General features: G+C 32.6%; 11 protein-coding genes across 11 annotated transcripts; 2 read left to right on the top strand and 9 right to left on the bottom strand. All coding sequences in view use genetic code 12, as the record gives it.

Moving 5' to 3' along the window:
- Positions 1-399: 399 nt before the first annotated feature.
- On the bottom strand, positions 400-1539 carry MSW1 (tryptophan--tRNA ligase; the record flags this gene model as incomplete). The annotated part of the gene is made up of 1 exon (XM_002546457.1): positions 400-1539. One exon carries the CDS (start codon positions 1537-1539, stop codon positions 400-402), a length of 1140 nt encoding a protein of 379 aa, XP_002546503.1.
- Positions 1540-1997: 458 nt separating this feature from the next.
- On the bottom strand, positions 1998-2840 carry CKB2 (casein kinase 2 regulatory subunit; the record flags this gene model as incomplete). Its single annotated transcript, XM_002546458.1, has 1 exon — positions 1998-2840. The coding sequence occupies one exon, from the start codon at positions 2838-2840 to the stop codon at positions 1998-2000; it is 843 nt and encodes a 280-aa protein (XP_002546504.1).
- Positions 2841-3279: 439 nt separating this feature from the next.
- On the top strand, positions 3280-6357 carry CTRG_05983 (uncharacterized protein; the record flags this gene model as incomplete). Its single annotated transcript, XM_002546459.1, has 1 exon — positions 3280-6357. The coding sequence occupies one exon, from the start codon at positions 3280-3282 to the stop codon at positions 6355-6357; it is 3078 nt and encodes a 1025-aa protein (XP_002546505.1).
- A 30-nt stretch (positions 6358-6387) lies between these two features.
- Positions 6388-8025, bottom strand: CTRG_05984 (oxidoreductase; the record flags this gene model as incomplete). The annotated part of the gene is made up of 1 exon (XM_002546460.1): positions 6388-8025. The coding sequence occupies one exon, from the start codon at positions 8023-8025 to the stop codon at positions 6388-6390; it is 1638 nt and encodes a 545-aa protein (XP_002546506.1).
- Positions 8026-8231: 206 nt separating this feature from the next.
- On the top strand, positions 8232-9380 carry CTRG_05985 (iron-sulfur cluster assembly protein; the record flags this gene model as incomplete). Its single annotated transcript, XM_002546461.1, has 1 exon — positions 8232-9380. One exon carries the CDS (start codon positions 8232-8234, stop codon positions 9378-9380), a length of 1149 nt encoding a protein of 382 aa, XP_002546507.1.
- Positions 9381-9439: 59 nt separating this feature from the next.
- PEP12 (SNAP receptor) lies at positions 9440-10267 on the bottom strand (the record flags this gene model as incomplete). Its single annotated transcript, XM_002546462.1, has 1 exon — positions 9440-10267. One exon carries the CDS (start codon positions 10265-10267, stop codon positions 9440-9442), a length of 828 nt encoding a protein of 275 aa, XP_002546508.1.
- Positions 10268-10652: 385 nt separating this feature from the next.
- Positions 10653-11615, bottom strand: TRR1 (thioredoxin-disulfide reductase; the record flags this gene model as incomplete). The annotated part of the gene is made up of 1 exon (XM_002546463.1): positions 10653-11615. One exon carries the CDS (start codon positions 11613-11615, stop codon positions 10653-10655), a length of 963 nt encoding a protein of 320 aa, XP_002546509.1.
- A 988-nt stretch (positions 11616-12603) lies between these two features.
- On the bottom strand, positions 12604-15606 carry CTA7 (Cta7p; the record flags this gene model as incomplete). Its single annotated transcript, XM_002546464.1, has 1 exon — positions 12604-15606. The coding sequence occupies one exon, from the start codon at positions 15604-15606 to the stop codon at positions 12604-12606; it is 3003 nt and encodes a 1000-aa protein (XP_002546510.1).
- A 266-nt stretch (positions 15607-15872) lies between these two features.
- Positions 15873-16988, bottom strand: CTRG_05989 (uncharacterized protein; the record flags this gene model as incomplete). Its single annotated transcript, XM_002546465.1, has 1 exon — positions 15873-16988. One exon carries the CDS (start codon positions 16986-16988, stop codon positions 15873-15875), a length of 1116 nt encoding a protein of 371 aa, XP_002546511.1.
- Positions 16989-17283: 295 nt separating this feature from the next.
- CTRG_05990 (uncharacterized protein) lies at positions 17284-18174 on the bottom strand (the record flags this gene model as incomplete). The annotated part of the gene is made up of 1 exon (XM_002546466.1): positions 17284-18174. One exon carries the CDS (start codon positions 18172-18174, stop codon positions 17284-17286), a length of 891 nt encoding a protein of 296 aa, XP_002546512.1.
- A 260-nt stretch (positions 18175-18434) lies between these two features.
- BUR2 (Bur2p) lies at positions 18435-19697 on the bottom strand (the record flags this gene model as incomplete). The annotated part of the gene is made up of 1 exon (XM_002546467.1): positions 18435-19697. One exon carries the CDS (start codon positions 19695-19697, stop codon positions 18435-18437), a length of 1263 nt encoding a protein of 420 aa, XP_002546513.1.
- Between the last annotated feature and the right edge of the window lie 213 nt (positions 19698-19910).

The raw sequence follows: 19910 nt of genomic DNA on the forward strand, positions 1-19910 counted from the left end.
TTCCTTCCACGTCGTCGTCGTTGTCGTCGTCGTCGTGCTACCTCCTTCCTTCCCGTGGTGCACTCGACCCACTTCGCCATAAAAAATTGAGTGCAAAAACCAAATTCGTCGCTCCATATAATTTTTTTTTTTTCGCAACCCTTTTACTTTTACTTTTACTTTTACCACACAGAATAATTATCACAAAATTATATTCACTTCATTACTGGCCATCCAGCGAGGATAATAAAACACAAACACGTCAAACACGTCTTCACCTTTATCATCCATCTCATCTCAATTATACACTTTTGTTACTTCAACGTCTACTCATCACAATTGATAATTTATATATTTACACGTGTAAGTTATCTACTTTGTACAGTCTATCTACAAAACAAAACCTCAATCAAATCTAATCTAATCTAATCCCATAATCACTTTAACTTCTTGTAAATTAGCCAGTGCTATTTCTCTAGCTGTATCCCTTCCTTGTGAACAAATCTGTTCTAAATAACTTCTATCTTTCATCAATTCTTCATACAATTGTCTCTTTGGATCAAACTCTTCAATAATAACTGATGTAACATAATCCTTCAATTGTTTATGGTTGGTCACGTGACTCAATGATTCTACAACTTCATCAATTGATTTATTTGTTAAACCAGATACAATATTGATCAAATTAGAGACACCAGGACGTTCGATTGGATCATAGTAAATAGCTCCTTGAATGGAATCAGTAGTTGCTTTTCTGATTTTCAATTCAATATCACTTGGTGAATCAGTAACATAAACACATGAAGTTGCCACTGGGTCAGATTTGGACATTTTCTTAGCAGGATTTTTCAATGATAAAACTTTTTTAGCAGGAGTTAATAAAGTATTAGGAAGTGGGAAATAATCAGTGTTGAAAGTACTATTGAATGTTCTTGCAATATTACGACACAATTCTAAATGCTGAGATTGATCATCACCAACAGGAACATGAGTTGATTTATATAATAAAATATCAGCTGCCTGTAATGCAGGATAACAAAATAAACCAGCTTTTGTCTTTTCCAATACATTATCTTCAAATATAGAACTTGATTCCAGTTGTTGAGCTTTTGATTTCCATTGAGTCATTCTATTCAATGCACCCATACTTGTCAAGCAAGTAAGAAACCAATTAAGTTCAGCATGTTCAGGAACACTACTTTGAAAAAATAAAATACATTTTGATGTGTCTAATCCACTAGCTAATAAACTAGCAATGGCATTATATCTATAATCTTTCAATTCTTGAGGATTCTTAGGAATGGTTATAGCATGTAAATCTGCAATACCATAAATAAACTTATTTGTTGGATCAGTATTAGATTCCGATAATGTTCTCCAACTTTTAACTGCTCCTAAATAATTCCCCAAATGGATTTTACCTGTTGGTTGAATCAATGAAAATATTGTGGAGTTTGATGGTAGAGTCGCATCGGTTTGCTTAATCTCTTGAACAGTTCCCTTAATGGCTTTACTTGCAGTTGAAAGAGATCTTTTTGAAACCAATCCTCTGCAAGACATTGTAAATGAAATACCTAGAGTCAAGTGATTGTTTGAAGTATACAGTGAGTGGTCTATGTAGTGGTTGAGATTTTTTTTTCTTTTTTTTATTGGTGTTCACTGATTATACTGTAGTCAAAAATTTTCTAACGCTCACTCACTCTCGGCGTGGATGATTTTCGATGAGAACTATCCGAAACCAACAACAGAGGATAATAGACTTCCAGTATGATTTTATTAATTTCATTCTATTAAGCTTGGAATATACTAAAATATACTAACAACTACTTATGGTAGTCAAAATTACTTATTTCTATTCTTTTTCATTATACAATTATTAATTATTTCAACAGAAATGGTCGTACAAGCGGAATATTTTCATTTTTATTACTATTACTTATTTATGGTATTCCCTAGTTTTATTATGATTTTTTTTTTTTTTATATTTCTATTTTTTTCTTTAAGTTTGTTTTCTTTTCTTACTTTTGATATTGTGCCTGGCTTCTGTAATGAGAAGATGCACTTTGTAGTTGTGGATTTATGTTATTAGTACTGTTGTTACTATTGTTATTGTTATTGTTGATGTTTGTACCGCGGCTATCACTCTCACCATTTGTTATAAACCCACCAACAACATTATCAATCTGTATACCGTTCTTTCTCAATCTATTTTCCAATTTCAACCTTTGCAATTCTCTCCATCTATTCAATTTAGAATATTCATGCAATTTAAATCCAAAAACTCTTGGAACATATGTTTCTTTAGAATGTACTGGAATTGTATTTGGAAAGTTTTGGAAAAACATGGCTGGGAAAGAAGTACCAAAATAAGCACCATCAATAACAGAATGTCTTCCTGATTTTGGATTATATAAATCTTCACATTTCGAACAATACAATTTAACAGATGCCATACGAGGTTGATCATTCAATCCTATTGGTAATAATGGATTCAACTGACAATGCACCCTAGGACAATAACCGAAATCCCCACTTCTATATTTCTCAAACATTTTATTTAAACCTCTAGTGGTCAAGATGTATCTAGCATGAATTAAACCGTACAATATACGAGCATTATGTTCCAAACTATCTCTATGTTCATCCGGTTGCAGGTCTATATCTATGACATCCGTTATTATATCTATTAATGTAGGTAATTTGGACACTTCTTGATTTAATCCAGTCAAATTAAATCTATCTCTAATATATTCATCATCAATATCACAGAAGTATTCGTTTCCTTTGATTCCTAAGAATAAATCAATCCAATATTCGGTGAAATCAGAACTGGAATCAGTCGCATATTCTTCGGTGGCCATATTTTGATTATAGATGTGTTTGTAATTAACTATTATTGATATTGAATGTATCTATTTTCTTCTTCTTATAACCTAACCTAATCTGATCAGATGGATGGATTGGATTATTATAGTATTAATCTATGAATGTAACAACAACAGATAAATGGAATTGATATCCATATATGAGAAGCACCAGCAGAGAGAGAAAAAAATTTTTTTTTTTTCCCTTGGTTTTCAGATTACCTTGGATTTGTAGATTTTTTTTTTTTTTTATTTTTCTGCTGCTGCTACTGCTGCTACTGCTGCTGTTGTTGTTGTTGAACTTTCTCACACTCTTAATTTACAGTTGCATTGGTTGTCTGGTTTCTAATGTTTTTGTTTTTCTGTGTGTAAAATTTTGACGGCCACCAGACAACCACCAGGCAACCAATACATACAAGGAGTAATACCCAACATAATGAAGCTATTGAAACTTCCACAAGTATTCCACGAGGGGGAGATACACGCCATCGATATAAATAAAGATGGTTCTTATCTCATTTCTGGGGGTAATGATAACCTTGTTAGTGTATGGCATTTACGACAATTGATCGATTTATCAAAAGCTGTTGCCAGCAACAAGGCCACCACTGAGATCAAAAGTAAATTAAAAGCATACAAACCATTTCATGCAATCACTTGCCATGAATGTCTCATTAATGTGGTGAAATTTTTGCCTGGTAAACCTAATGAATTTGTTACCAGTGACGTTGAAGGAAATGTTTTCCACCATACTATGAAAGATGACGTACCAACAACTAAAAAGATTTTTCCATTTGAAAACAAAGATGTTGAGATTAAGCCTATTGTTGATTTGTCAATTTCAGCAGATGATAGATTAATTGCATGGAGTACCAAAGATGGTAAAGTTTATTTATACGATTTGGTAAAAGATAATTTCCAAGAGTTGACAAAGATATACCATGAAAAACCAATAATACAACGAAGTATCGCATTTGATCCAACTAACAATTACCTTATCACCGTGGGAGACAATACTCAGATCAATTTATACCAGTATTGTTACGACAAAGCTAGTGATAACTATACTTTTAGATTGATTAATAAAATTTCTCGTTATTTCAGTCAGAACCCAATGAGCGTTCGATACAAGAGAATTTCATGGTCTTCAGAAGGTGAACTTTTCCCAATCCCTACTGCTACAAAGAATCAAACTATGTTAATCTCATTGATTTCCAGAACCAGTAAATGGAGCAACGCAGAGAATCTTGTTGGACATGACCATGCCAACGAAGTGGTTAGATTTTCTCCAAAGATATTTTCAGAAACCGACAAGAATGCTTATAGAACTCATCATATTGTGGCTTCAGGAGGTTCTGATCAAACAATTGCCATTTGGAACACAACGAAAACTGGTCCAATTACTGTCATGGAGGAAGTTATTCAGGGTGAGGTACTTGACATGGCATGGACTACAAATGGAGAGACATTAATATTTGCAACATCTAAGGGGAAATTGGGTATCATAAACTTTGAACGCGGTGAATTAGGTTATCCCTTTAGTGATGAGACAATGGAAAAAATGATCAAGTTACATGCCAACCTGGTTGAATCTATGTTATTCAGATACCCATATGAGCAAACCGTGGGAAATAGAAAACAATTGCCAAACATAGAATTTTTAAAACAAGCAACAGCAATTCTGGCATTGGAAAAACCAACAAAATATCTGGATAAGGAACAGCCTGGAGACAATGATGAGGATAAGAATGATACAAACAACGATACAAAAGGAGAGATAGTTCCAGAGGTTATAACACCACCAGTATTACAGGAGATACCAGATACTCCTTCAAAAGATATGTTAGATTCTGTAATGAAAACACGTGTTGATTCAACACCAAAACTTCTGAGAAGTTCATCGAAAATGGAGGAGGTAAAGTCAAATAGTCCAGAGGAGATAAAAAAGGATGATTCTGAAGATGCTTCTACTCAAACAGATGGTAAGATCGAAACAAAAAACGAGGAGACCAAACCCGAGAAGGTAGAAACGGAAGAAGATTCCAAGAAGGAAGAAGATTCCAAGAAGGAAGAAAAATCCCCTTTTCCAAAGAAATTATCATTTGATAAACAAAAAGTGACCACCAAAAATGGTAAACGAAGAATCCAGCCGATGTTGATTTCCAGTAATAATGGGCCGACTATACCAAAATCGTCTCCTTCAACATCCACCACTTCAGTGACAACAAAGTCTATCAACAAGACACCAATGGAATTTGAAAAGCCTTCATATTCTGTATCTGATGAGTTTCAAAGACAGAATAAACGTCCGAAAACAGACGAAATAAATGGATCGTCCAAGAAGGCGAAAAGAGAAACGGAACCTGTCAAATTTATTGGATCAGTTATACTTAATCCTAATACAACATTCTCCAAAATTAGATTAGCGACCCCTAAAGTAAGATTTGGATTCCAAGTTAAAAGTCAGATTGATGGATCTCTGGCACTTCTTGATATCAGAAATGGATCAGGTAATGAGGTTAAACCATCAAGGATAACTTATTTTAAGAATGATAAAGAGATCTGGTGTGACTTTTTACCAAAGTATATTCAATTAGCCGTCGAAGGTTCAAATTTCTGGGCTGTTAGTATTGATGACGGTACAGTATTGACATATTCGCGTATTTCCGGAAAAAGACTTTTACCAAGTATAGTTTTAGGTTCACCTGTTTCATTTCTTGAAAGTTATAGTACGTACTTGATGGCAGTTACCTGTATCGGAGAAGTTTATGTGTGGGATATGGAAAAGAAAAAGAATGTGCTCAAAACTTCAATTGGACCATTATTGGAATTATGCAATAAAGATGGATTAGTGAAGTCTGAGAATATCACATTATGTGCCGTGACATCATTGGGTATACCATTGGTTACATTGTCAAGTGGTTCAGGGTATTTATATAACAAAGATCTTGCAGTATGGCAAACAATTACGGAATCATGGTGGTCCTTTGGCTCTTATTATTGGGATAGTGTGGATGATAGTAAGAAACCACAGACATTAGGTATGTTTGATGATGAACAATCAATTATTGGATTACTCGAAAGCAAGACAAATGAAGAAATTATCAGAAAGTCAAGAACAGGTAGAGGGAAATTTTTCAACAAGATTTCGAAGAATATGCTTATGAAAGAAGGGTTTGAAAGTTTAGAGAATACTATATCTATCAGTCATTTGGAAAATAGAATATTATGTTGTGAAATATTGGGTGAAGATAAAGATTTCCACAAGTTTTTCATAACATATGTTCAAAGAATTTGTGAATTGGGATTTAAGGCAAAATTGTATGAAGTTTGTGATCACTTGTTGGGTCCTATTGACGATCCATCTGATAAATCATGGGACCCAAAGATTTGTGGGTTAGACAAAAGAGAATTATTAAAAGAGATAATTACCTTGTGCTCCCAATTCAGAGATGCGCAAAGGGTATTGATACATTTTGGTGAGAAGATTGATGTAGTAAGTAGTGATGTCTAATATTATATACAAGAACTTTTTTTGACTAATCTATAATTTATATACATTTGAATTATCCCAATTCTTTTCACCTAACAATCCACCTATTTTACCTTGTTCATTTCTAACCAAATCTTTTGGACCAGCAACATAATCTATATAACCTTCAGGACCACAAACAATTGCCAAACTTGCTGGTTTCTTTGGAATCTTAGAAGTCTTGATAGCTTGGTCTAAAGCAGTTTCAAAATATTCACCTCTATCTTCAGCAGATTGAATTAATTTATCAGGAATATCCCATTTCATATTATCATTCTTTTGTTGTTGTAATTTTTCTTGTAATTCTTTAATCTCTTCATCATTTAAATATTTTGATTTCTTTTCAAGCGCCAAAGGAGTTATATAATTTGGCTTAGATGGTGAGGTAATATCTTTTAAAGATAAGATTGATTTTGATTCATCATCAAAATGATAAGTAATATTAATTCTATCTAATTTATCCAAAAAGAATAAAAATCTTTGTAATCCTTCACCTAATTCTCCTTTTGATCTTGCTGAATAATGAATATCAACATGACCTAAATATGGGTTTCTAGATAATAAAAGTTGTAAAATTGGTGCAATACCAGTGCCTGCTGCATAAAATACAAGATTATCAACATCAGGTAAATTATTTATTCTTTTAATTGTTTCAATCATATTATCAGGTTCAATTTTTGAAGGTAAATCTCTAAATATTGGACGTTTATGTAAATTTTTTAATGGATGATAAGGTAATTTAAATTCAATTTTTGGACCTCTTAATTCTAATTCATCTCCAATTTTTTTATCAGTTATATATCTTGAAACTTCACCATTTTCATACCTTTTAACATAAATACACATAGTACCTTCTTTATCATAATCTTCAGTTTCTGGATGAATTATTTTTAATAATGGTTTTTTCAAATTATTTTTGGTATATTCACTCTTCATGAAATATAAAGGTAATGGAGTATAACTTCTAACTACATTAATATCAGGTTGTTTTATTTCAACTGACCATAATTTTTCACTACCATTCCATAATGATTTAATATCTGGATTATTCATAAAACTATATTGCCAATGATGATATTTTGGTACTAATTCAATTAAATAATGATCATTATCAATTTTTTCTTTATGAGTAATTATAAATTTATGAAATTCATCAGGATTTAATAATTCTGTACTTTCTTCACCTTCTTCAACATCATTCATCCATACATAATAAGTATATCCACACCAAATCAAAACAATACCAGTTAATAATTTTGGAATATATCTTGTCCATCTAGTTATTGTTTTGGGTTTTTTAATCATATTTGTATATTTATCAGAATTTGGTAATTCGGAAAATTCATGACTAAGTCGTTGATATTTAAGTTTTGGAATATATGGTTTATTATCTTTTTTCATAAGTTGTTCAATACCTGTGTTTTCTAATGGTGCAGGTGCTGATTTTGATGTAGTTTGTTTGAATTTAAATGATTGGACTGATTCGGCATCGTTCTTTTTAGAAATTTCTTTAGATTTATCATCCTCTGGTGGTGATTGGTTGCTGTCACTTTTACTCGAGTTAAATCTCGATGAGATTAATAACCTTGATCTGACTAATGATCGAGATATCAAACCCGCTTGAAGTCGATGTTGTCGAAGTGATAACATTGTTGGATGTGTGTTGAATTATGGTGAATGGTGAAAAAGGTGAAAAATAAAACTAAAAAAAATTGTTCGTGCAGAGTTGAACAAAAATCCGAGATCTTTAAATTTTTCCTTTTTCCCAAAATGTATTGAAAAATTAAATCACCAATATCTTTGATCAATCAATTTATCATTATCATTATCATTATCAGTAATATTTACTAAACACCATGACGATTGAATTGATAAAATCCATAAAGGCACATAATGATAAGGCATGGAGTGTATCATCACATCCTACAATTCCAATTTTAGCAACAGCATCAACTGATCAATCAACAAAACTATATAAATTATCATCAAAACAAGATTTCCCATTGATTGCTAAATTAGATGATGCTCATAAAAGATCAATTCGTTCAGTTTCTTTTAAACCTCCATTAGGTGGGATTGATAATCCACCTGATAATATATTAGATTTACCGGCATTGGCTGCTGGATCATTTGATTCAAATATTAGTATTTGGGGAGTTGATGAACCTGATTCCTTATATGATCTTGAAGAAATAATTGAAAATCAACAAGAAATATTGAGTAGTTCAAATAATGAATGGAATTTAATGGCAATTATAGAAGGTCATGAAAATGAAGTTAAATCAGTTGATTGGAATTATGATGGAAGATTTTTAGCTAGTTGTTCAAGAGATAAATCTGTTTGGATTTGGGAAACTGATCCTGAAACTTTAGAAGAATTTGAATGTGTTAGTGTATTAAATGATCATTCTCAAGATGTCAAAAATGTAACTTGGCATCCTTCTTTGAATATATTAGCAAGTTCTTCTTATGATGATACTATAAGAATTTATAGTCAAGATGAAGGTGATTATGAATGGAATTGTGTTGGTATACTAAATGGTCATGAAGGTACCGTATGGTGTTCAAAATTTGAAAATTTTAAAAGTCCAAATGCAAAAAATTCCGACAAAATAAGATTAGTTTCAAGTAGTGATGATTTAACAGTAAGAATATGGTCTGCTGATAGATTACAAGATGGTAATACAAATGATCTTCCAAGTTCAATAAGAGAAGTTAAAGAAATGACTTGGGAATTAGAATGTATTTTACCTCAAGTACATAAATATCCTGTCTATTCAGTTGCTTGGTCTTCTATTACTGGTAAAATTGCAAGTGCAGGATCAGATGGTAAAATTGTTATTTATTCAGAAACTTCAAGTGGGAATTGGGAAATTGAATCTGTTCATGAATTATCTCATGGAGTTGCAGAGATTAATTGTATAATCTGGGCTCAATTGGATGATAAAACAGAGATTTTAGTCACGGCTGGTGATGATGGATGTATCAATTTCTGGAAAGTATAAACTAGAGGATTCATTGCATCCAAGATTACTACCATTAATAATAATAATAATAATATATTCTAGAAAATCAAACCTATAAGAATTATAAACGCCAGGATACCGATAAGTATCAATAAACAACACAATAACCTACCACTAGATCGTTTTTGATATCTTGATGCTCTTCTTAATTCAGTATCTGCTTCTCTTGCATTTGAACTATAACTAAAGATATTATTTTCAATACTATCAATTTGAAATTGTTGTTCATTAATAATAGACGATAGATTACTGAAAATGTCATTAATTTCTTGAGTATCTTGTTGAATTTGTTGTATTTCACGTTCACGTTCTTGTATCAATAAAGTTTGTTGCTCTAGTTCTTCTGCATTAATAGGTTCATATTCTATTTGTACTTGTTGTTGTTCTTGTCCAGATGTTTCTCCCTGCTCGATACCATTTCTTGATTCTTCAGGTAAAGTACTAACTTTATAAGATTCAAAACGTTTTTGATAATTTTTAAAATTACCTAATGCATCTTTAATTAATTTAATTTGAATTCCTTCTTTTTGTTTAAGATAATTAATAATTTCAACATCTTCATGATTTCTCTCAGCTGCTTCAATAGTTTGATTTAAATTCTTTACAAATCCATTTAATTTTTTAAACAGTTCAGTTGTTTTCTTAAATTGATTACTTAAATTCTCAGATAATTCCAAATCGGATTTATTATTCTCATAATCTTTTAAATCTTGTTTTATACTAGCTAATAATTGAGAATTAATATGGTGTAATTGGTTATCTATACTGGTTGATAAGGAATCAAATTCAGGATAATCTTTATATCTATGTGATTGATTTGTAGCTGTTCTTTCCAAATCTTCATTAAAAGGATTGTTAAATGACATGATGATAACAATTGCGCTGAGGAATAAGTATGACTTTTACGTATGTATATGGTTCAGAAAGAAAGCAATGGCAAGAGGATAAACCATAGTTTATTCTTTTTTTAGGAGAGAGGAAACGAAAGTTTTTGATTTTCGTTTAGGTTGCGTGTACACGACATTCGCTCGTCTTAATTCACTGCCACTCTGGCACGTGATATACGGGTGATCCGGTTTTCGGAGTGGTCAACAACGAAAGCCGAACATGTGTGTCAAAATTAAATTAAATTAAATTAGTCGTACATGTAGGAGGAGAGGGGGGGTCTTTTCAAATTAAATAAATTCATAAAATTACAGTACTTTCTATAAATAATACTAAATGCGTCTCTGGAGATTAATCTCAATACATCTAAGCTTCTTGTTCAGAAATAAATTTTTCACATTCTAAAGCAGCCATACATCCACTACCAGCTGAAGTAATAGCTTGTCTATAAATTTTATCTTGAACATCACCAGCAGCAAAGACACCTTCAACAGAAGTAGTGGCAGTACCTGGGTTAGTGATGATGTAACCAGTTTCATCAGTTTTAAGTTGATTAGCAAAAATCTTAGTAGCTGGGATGTGACCAATGGCGTAGAACAAACCATTGACATTCAAATCACTTTCTTCTTTGGTCTTGTTGTTGACAACTCTCAAAGATTGTAACAATTTACCATCACCTTTAGCTTCAAGAGCTTCAGTGTTCCACAAAACTTCAATTTTTTCATTGTTGGTGACTCTCTTTTGCATAATGGTAGAAGCTCTCAAAACATCTCTTCTAACCAACAAGTAAACTTTAGAACCGTATTTAGTTAAAAACAAAGCTTCTTCACAAGCAGAATCACCACCACCAATAACGGCCAATGGCTTGTTTCTGAAAATTGGAACAGCACCATCACAGACAGCACAAGCAGAAATACCTTGTTGCCAATAAGTGTCTTCACCTGGTAAGTGCATTCTCTTAGCAGAAGCACCAGTAGCAATGATGACGGCATCAGTAGTAACTGGTTCGGAATCTTCATTAAATTCAGTCCATAATTTGAATGGTCTTTGGGAGAAATCAACTTTAGAAATAGTTTCGGTAATAATTTCAGTACCAAATCTTTGGGATTGTTCTCTCATTTTTTCCATCAATTCAGCACCACCAATACCATTTGGGAAACCTGGGAAATTTTCAATATCAGTAGTAGTGGTTAATTGACCACCGGCGGCAATACCATTGGCTAATAAACCTTCGTATAAAGTTGGTTTGATTTCAGCTCTGGCCAAATAGATGGCAGCGGTGTGAGCAGCTGGACCAGAACCAATAATTGTGACTTTGTGATGAACCATTGTGTATGTGTGTGTGTATATATATAAGATTGATTAATAAAAATTAAAAATTAAAATTGATGAATTTATAAAACCAAAAAAACAAAAAAAAAATTTCAAGTGGGACTTTGGTTATTATTTATATAAGAAATTTTTCCTTTTCTTTTAATTGTCCGGTTGATTAGGTCGTGCGTACCGCGGGCGCGCGTGTGAACAAATTCATTCAACCATTTGTCATATGAATGGGACAAAAAAAAAAAAAGAAATTGGCGGGTATACGACATACGACATACACTATACGACATTTCTACCTAGTAATTTCTTTTTTTCTGATGTCGTTGCTGACAAAATCATCAACATGATCTAGACCCAATAGAGAGATTACATTCAACAGCCTCACCATCATCACATCATCAACATCATTATTATTATGTAATCATGGGAAACAATTATAATTTATCAGATGATCACCCTCTATTTTTTTCATAATTATCCAATCCCCTTGATCTGAAGCCGCATGGTCACATATTCAGGTCATGAATTCATTTTCCCTTCTCTGTTTAAGATCGACATTTCGTTTTGATTATTCAGAATACTATTTTTGTTCCGCATCACGTGACTTTGCGAGCCAAACTCCTCCATTCCAATGATTAGTAATAATAAGATCTAGGCACAATAACATCTACGCATTAAAAAAAAATATACGTATCACAGACTTATGCATAGACTCATCTAGATTGTGGGGAATGATTATTAAGTTACATTACACATATAGACATGTCAAGTTGTTTAAACTTAAATTAAAGACTGGTCTTTTTCAGTCAATGCAATAATGTAAAATCCCGAGTTCGGAAAACAGGAATATCGTAGAAATTCTAGAATATGTAGATCCTCCTATTACGCTTACATTGTAACTGTTGTTGTTGTTGTTGCAAATCATACTGTGAGAAATAAAACAATTTTAAACATTATTATTAAAACAACACAAATAAATATACACACTTGAAAATTAAAAATCCAAATTAAAATCAGTCCATTGATCAAACCATTGAAGATTACTCAACAAATTATCAATTTCAGCAGAACTGTAAACATCAACTGGTTCACCAGAATTCAAGGGCAATGGATCTGATGATTGACTTGCTGGTGAGTCAATTACACCAGAATCATGACCATGTCTATTATCAGTTGGACGACGTATTTGACTTTCAAAAACTTCATTAAATTGATTTGATTGAGATGATGGCAGACCATTACTACCACCAACATTGTAATCATCACCATCATCAATAGCAGTACCCAATTGTGTAAAATGTTGTTTGTTAACATCGGATGATCCATGATCAACACCAATACCATTCAAAACACCAATATCTTCTTTTAATCTCAATGTCAACATTCTATTTGCCATCTTTAATGCCCACATACATTCTCTAACCATCTTGAATCTTTCTCTGAATATCAATTTATTTTGATCATCTCTAATAGGAGATTTCCTAATAATAGTCAATAATCTAATTGAATTCTTCAAAATATCTCTGGCTTGATTGATCATCACTCCAGCATTGATCAATGTGATAGCATTAACACCAATATTGAACAATAACATTAGAACAGAATACCATGGTGTATATAATAAACCAGCTTTGTTGGTCTTATCTAAAACTTCAACAATACCATTACATGCATCAACAACCATCTCAACTTTTAATCCATGACTAGCAATTCGTCTTCCAACATAATTAAACAAGACCTTGCTATGAATACACAACACCAAGTCATAATAATGCAACTTGACCTGTGCTCTAATTAGAGAACTAGAATCTTTCTTGTTCTTATTGAATAACAAATCATTTCTGAAACCATTATTCTTCATCCAATTATTTAAATTAACTAATTCTGTGTTCACTTGTTGATATTTAACATAATGAGGATTATCATTTGGAAGTGTATGGACGAAATTAGCAATTCTTGCTATATGAATCATAGCCAATGACTCAATAGTCAACCACGAATCATTAGTAGATTCTAAATTAAAATCCATACTTGGGTAAGCTACCGTGAAGTCCTGTTCTCTGATTCCAGAATATCTACCAAGTTGTAAACCAAAGATTCTATCAAATGAAAATACTGCCCAGAAGAGTCTTTTGGCTTTTAATTTTTCATATGGTGTTGAATTGAAGATTTTTGGATTTTCATCAAAATAACCAAGACCCATAGATTTGGTCATAGTAACTGCTTCACCAAGAGCATGAGAACAGGATGTTTGTCTATGAGTTACACGCAAATATAATGTAATCAACAACCAAGCTTGAATCAATTCAAATGATTCCCATTCAAAACTTAAAATTGAAACAACTTTATATCCATATTTGAATAATCTTTCTTCTAATTTCAACAAACTGATATCAACATTCTTTGGTTTCAGAATTTCACTGAAACGAATAGCCAAGGCAAAGATAAGATACAAAATAGCACTAAACAAACGAGTTTGGTTTGCTTTAGAATCCCTTTCATCTTTACTCAGGGACATGATATCTTCTCTAAGTAATTTATCGTACGCTGCCAATTGTTCTTTGAAAACAACCTCATGAAGAATACCAAACAATGGATTGATTTCTTTAAAGAAATACTTTATCAATACATCATCATTCACATTTTCACCATTTAATTCAGGCAAAGGTGGCAACTCTTCACTACCAACATAATTAACACCACTAAGATTCCATCCAAAATATTGGGTTCTTGGTAAAGTAACCAATTCACGCAGTTCTTCAGATAAATTGGAATACATTGATTTACACAATTCAACAATTAAAAGATTCTGATGACGTCTCGAGAATCTCCATTTTGAACTAGTTGTATATAATGTATCTTCAATGTATTGAGATTCTGGTTCAGCAGTATCAGGAGCCTTAAAAGTGTTAACTGAATCTCTAGCTAACAAACTTTCCAAATATTGAACTCTATTCTCCAAATGTTTAACGTACTGACCGGAGTCAGATTTCTCAACAACAGGTAATCCAAATGGTTCAATAACTTTGGGTCTTTTCAATTCAGGGCCTCCGTCGGCTTTTTTAGCAACTCTTTTCTGAACAGGTGGTCGAACACTGAAAATACATTCTTTACTTTGTCTTGAACATGTAGCACATGGTTGTTCACCAGAACATTTGATTTTATGAGTACGGCAACGATCACAAGCCTTAACTACTCTCATTCTTGGTTTAAATTCACCACTTTCATCTCGAGCTTTAGTTGTTGTTGGATTTGCACGTGGTTGCTTTGGCGGTTTTGGAGCAGCTGGTTTTCTCACAGGTGGTGAGGATGAAGCTGATGATGATGTTGGTGAAGCGTTTCTATTCATTTGATGAAGACGTTGAAGTTTTTGAATTGGGTGTAATTGCTCCAATTCATAATTTGGTGAATTGGCTTGGAATGCAGCTGATGGAGTGAAGGCTGACATTGGTGGTGGAGCCAGAGGTGTTTGATTACCTGAAACTGGTGGACTTGTATGAGTAGCGGTTGGAATTGCTGGTGGTAATGTTGTAGGATTTTTGATTGGACTTGATTGAGCCAATGGAACACTTGGACCGATAACTGGAGGATGAGATTGATCTTGGGTGGTGGATTGTCTCATATTCAGTTCGTTCTGTCTATTAGTTGACAGTTGTGGTGTTTTGAAACTACCCATAGGTGGAGCATTAGCAATTGGTGGTTGGGCGTCACTAGTCTGTTTAGGACTTGACTGGGTTGACTTTGGAGCTGCTTGATTAGCAGAAGGAGCGGCTGCAGCAGGAACAGCAGTAGTAGAAGCAGCAGCAGCAGAAGAAGAAGCAGCAGCAGGGGTTGAAATTTGGCTTGTTTGACCTCCTTTTGAAGGACTATTTTGGGTAGATGGTGGTTTTGATGATGAAGAATCGGCAGAATCTTTACTAGAACCACTTTGTTGCAGTTGATCTGGCATATTATCCTTCGAATTATCTTTAGAAGACCGTTTAAACAAGAATGCCATACTCTAGTGTTTGTCTAAACAGAAAAAGAATAAGCAACAAAAAAAAAATTTAGCTGGAAAAAAAAAAAACATGCGAACCGAATTTATCATCCGATTTGTCGACAACGGAAAAGAAAAGGATAAAAAAAATTCAAACACGACCTCTCAACGGAAAAAATAAAAAAAGACAAGTCGTGCGACAATGCACAGAAATGCAAGATAACGGAGTTAAGGGACACAAATGGAAACGGTATAATTATTCCCCTATACATGTACAGATATCCTATTTAATTTCCAGTTAAATCAAATACTATCTTCTTAACTTTATGTTTCTCAAATAACTCAAACGCTTCTTTGCTGTCTTCTAATTTAGCTTTGTAATCAATAAAAGTCGACAAGTCTTTTTTCATCTTTTCAAATATTTCCAATGATTCGGGGAATAATGACCACGAATGACAACGACCAAAGGACATATTAATGTTCTTTAAATAAACATCTAATCCATTAAAAGGGAACGGTTCATGACCCATACCAATTGATGAAATAAACCCATTTCTTCGAACAGCATCAAAAGAAGTTTTATGTGCTGCTGCTGAACCAACAACTTCTAATACTGCATCAAATCCAACATTATCGGTCTGAGTCTTGATATATTCTTGTATTCCATTAGGTTCAGTTTCAAAATTAATAACTTTAGCAGCACCTAATTTTTTAGCTTCTTCTAATCTTGATGGGACGTTATCAACAACGACAATTTTCTCAAATCCAAAGTATTTTAAAATTCTTAAGGCACATAAACCTACAGGTCCAGCACCTAATTGCAAAATTGAACATTCTTTAAAAGTTTGAGGTTTGATTCCTTCAGCTGCTGGAATTGAAAGAAAATCTTTAATTTTTTTAACTCCATAATATCCTGTAGTGAAGATATCAGCCATTAATACATAAACAGAATCATCAATTCCATCATTTTGAGATTTAGGTTTCTTAGTGATTGTAGATTCAGCAAATGGAATTCTTACATATTCAGCTTGTCCACCATCTAAACCAATTTTACCAAAAGTATTAGTTATATCACATTGTCCTGAATATCCATGTTTACAATACCAACATTTCCCACACTGAATTGAAAAATTACTAATTATTTCATCTCCAATTTCAAATTTACTTATATCTTTACCTGTTTCAACAATAGTTCCAACAAATTCATGACCTAATATAGTTCCCACAGGTCCTTTGATATGTCCCCTATAACTATGAAGATCAGTACCACATAATCCTGAATATTTAACTTTCACAATAACATCATCAGGGTTTTGAATTTTTGGTGTTGGTCGCTCTTCAGTTCTCACATCATACGGACCGTAAAACACAATTGCTTTCATTTTATCAGGAATTCCAGTCATTTTCTTTTGGTAGATTAAATGATAAGAGATAGAGATTGTATGAAAATATTCTTCAACAAAATGGGGAGGGATAAATTGGCTGATTTAAATATGCAAGTTTCCATTATCCGCTAATTATGTGGGGCATGGAATTTTTTCTTGCAAAACAATAGAGTCTCCTTATTCCTCGGCCAGAAATACCAAAAGAGGAAATTATAGAATGCGCCGCAGCATGAATAATATATATATAGATTGTAATCTTCAAATAGAATAGAAGTGAATGTTTATGATAAATAATAATAATAATAATAATAAGCTAAACTAAGTAAGTAAATAAACTGCTCCATAGCATATGTCGAAGACCTGAAAATATTTGTTTATAACCCAAGAATCGAGTTAATAAATTATATGATAAGAAAAGAAGAATATTTAAACAAATAATATCACCAATGATAGCATAAGTCATATAAACAGACAATGTGATGAATTTTAATGAAGAATCACCTAGTTTAGGGAAATATTGTTGTAAAACATGGGAAAACTTAAACACCAATGTATTTGTTAATAATTTACAAGTTGAAGACTCTGAAGTGGATATACAATCAGCTTGCAACATCGAAGCTGTTATATTAACATAAATCATTTTTATAATTTGAAAACTTGATAAATCATTATATTCATCATATTTTAAAAAATACATGATTTTGTTATTATGAAAATGAATCACTTCTAATCTTTCAAGTATTGCTGGGGAATCTTTCAAAATATAAGTCAATACATCCCTAATGAAATTATCCGAAAATGTAATAACATCACAAAAGATAAATAATCTTCGAATAATCCCTTGGAAATATATTCCTGATCCAATTATAAAAGTAGTGAATCTTAATGCCCTGACTATCATAATTGCTGCCAATGTAACTGCTTCCACTACATAATGTTTAATATTTCTCCATGTTAAGTCTTTCCAAATAGCTTTATAGTGTATTACTATCAATGGGATGTATGTTAAATACCAATTAATATGATAATATTTCCATTGATTCTGTAATTCTCTTTGACGTTGTAAAGCAATTTGCATATCACTAATTCTTTCATTCCTTTCATCTTGTGGAAACTGATCTAGGTATCTATTAAATTGTCCTCTTTGGAAAACCTCCATCAAGGATGCATCTAGGTCTCTGAATATATCCACATGTGCATCCATGTTTGAAGATAGGATTTGACAACTAGAATGAATACTATGTTGATTAACGCTTTAAAGAAAGAAAAGCAAAAAAGAAAAGAAAAAAGAAACCGTGGTTGTAGAATGAGCGGATAATGGTTGATCTCAAGTGTGAGATTTTTTTTTCGCTCTCTTTATCCAACATCTCCGAACTATCGGATCAACAAGTTGCTAAGGAATTATTATGTCTTTTGTAATAATACATACTGTACATTTAATATACATACAAGAGATGAAGATACTTAACTTTTTGCTATCTTAGACTCGGGTCCTTGTTCTGAACTTTCATCAAGTTTTCGCTTATCACCAATGGATTCCTCTGTACCGTTTGGCTTCGAGTTATTGGTGTCTTTCGTTTCACTAGTTTCCTTCTGCTCACTGACTTCCTTCTGCTCACTGGCTTCCTTCTGCTCACTGGCTTCCTTCTGCTTGTCTTCCTCTGGTTTGGCAATCTCATTGGTGGTACTCTTCTTTTCTGTTTCTCCAGCAGAAGTCTTCTTCTCCTCCTCTTTCGTGTCCTTCTTCTCCTCCTCTTTATCATTCTTTTCAGTTGAATTCTGATCTACCTTAGTATCGACTCTGTTGGAACCCTTGCCAACGGCTTCAAACTGTTCAATCAGAATCTTATTCATTCTATCAAACATTGGTGTATTACTTCTATATTTTGGTTCTTCTTGACCTGCTTTCAATATTTTCTTGATGAAATGAAAACATTTCAAACAAGTTTCATAGTCAGTATTCAAATAATCCCTCAACAATCCATCAGGCAAGAATAAATCTTTGTTTTCTTCCATTCTTCTACCTTCAACAATAGCTATAATCATACAAACACCAAAGATAACATTCATTTCATAACATAATATAAGTGGTAGCACCGATAATGCTTCGATTAAAGAAGTTGTCATTTTCAAAATATTAATTTTCTTTTCATTAAATGAATCAGAATTATGATAAGTTTTAAAAATCCATTCCCTGATATTATAAGGTAATATTAAATCAAGATCAAAATTTAATTTTCTCAACATTAATTCTTCTCTGAATAATAATTGATCTTTCCATTTCCAATAAATTTCATTTGTAGTATCTATTGGTTTTGAACCGGGTGGAGCTTTCATATTACATGCAATCTTAGCAATACTATCAGGTTGTCTATAAGTATCGTTTAATTTACAAGATATAAGTAAAGCAGCACAAGCAACATAATATTTAGATTGTGATATTGGAACTCTCATAAAAAATCGATGTAGATAAGTGGTAGCTGCTAACATTGATCTACTATCAAGTTTTAATTTTGTTCCTAATTTAATTAAAAAATCAATTAATGATTCTTTAAGTCTTAATTCCATGGCTAATGGAACTCGTTGCTGTCGAGTAGGAGAATCTTCCAATACGGCTTCTTCACTGAAAATCCAAGTTTTGTTTAGTTGTTTTAATTGGGGTAACATTAGACTATAGTCACGAGTGTCATCGGAAGTGTTGGATAGACTAGATGGCCCTGCTGTCATTGCTGTTGGTTGTAGTGGTGGTGGTAGTAGTAGTAGTAGTAGTAGCGGTAATAAGAATGATTAACTGTGATTAACAGGAAATAACAAATACTGAATGAGAAAAAATTAAAGAAAGTTTCTCGGTACTGTTTTATGGGCAGGTGACACGACTAAACAACGATGAGTTTTGCGAGATCATCAATAATTATAACATGGCAAGTAGATGTTATGTTA

This window comes from Candida tropicalis (genome assembly GCF_000006335.3).
Source record: "Candida tropicalis MYA-3404 genomic scaffold supercont3.11, whole genome shotgun sequence".
NCBI classification, from domain to species: domain Eukaryota; kingdom Fungi; phylum Ascomycota; class Pichiomycetes; order Serinales; family Debaryomycetaceae; genus Candida; species Candida tropicalis.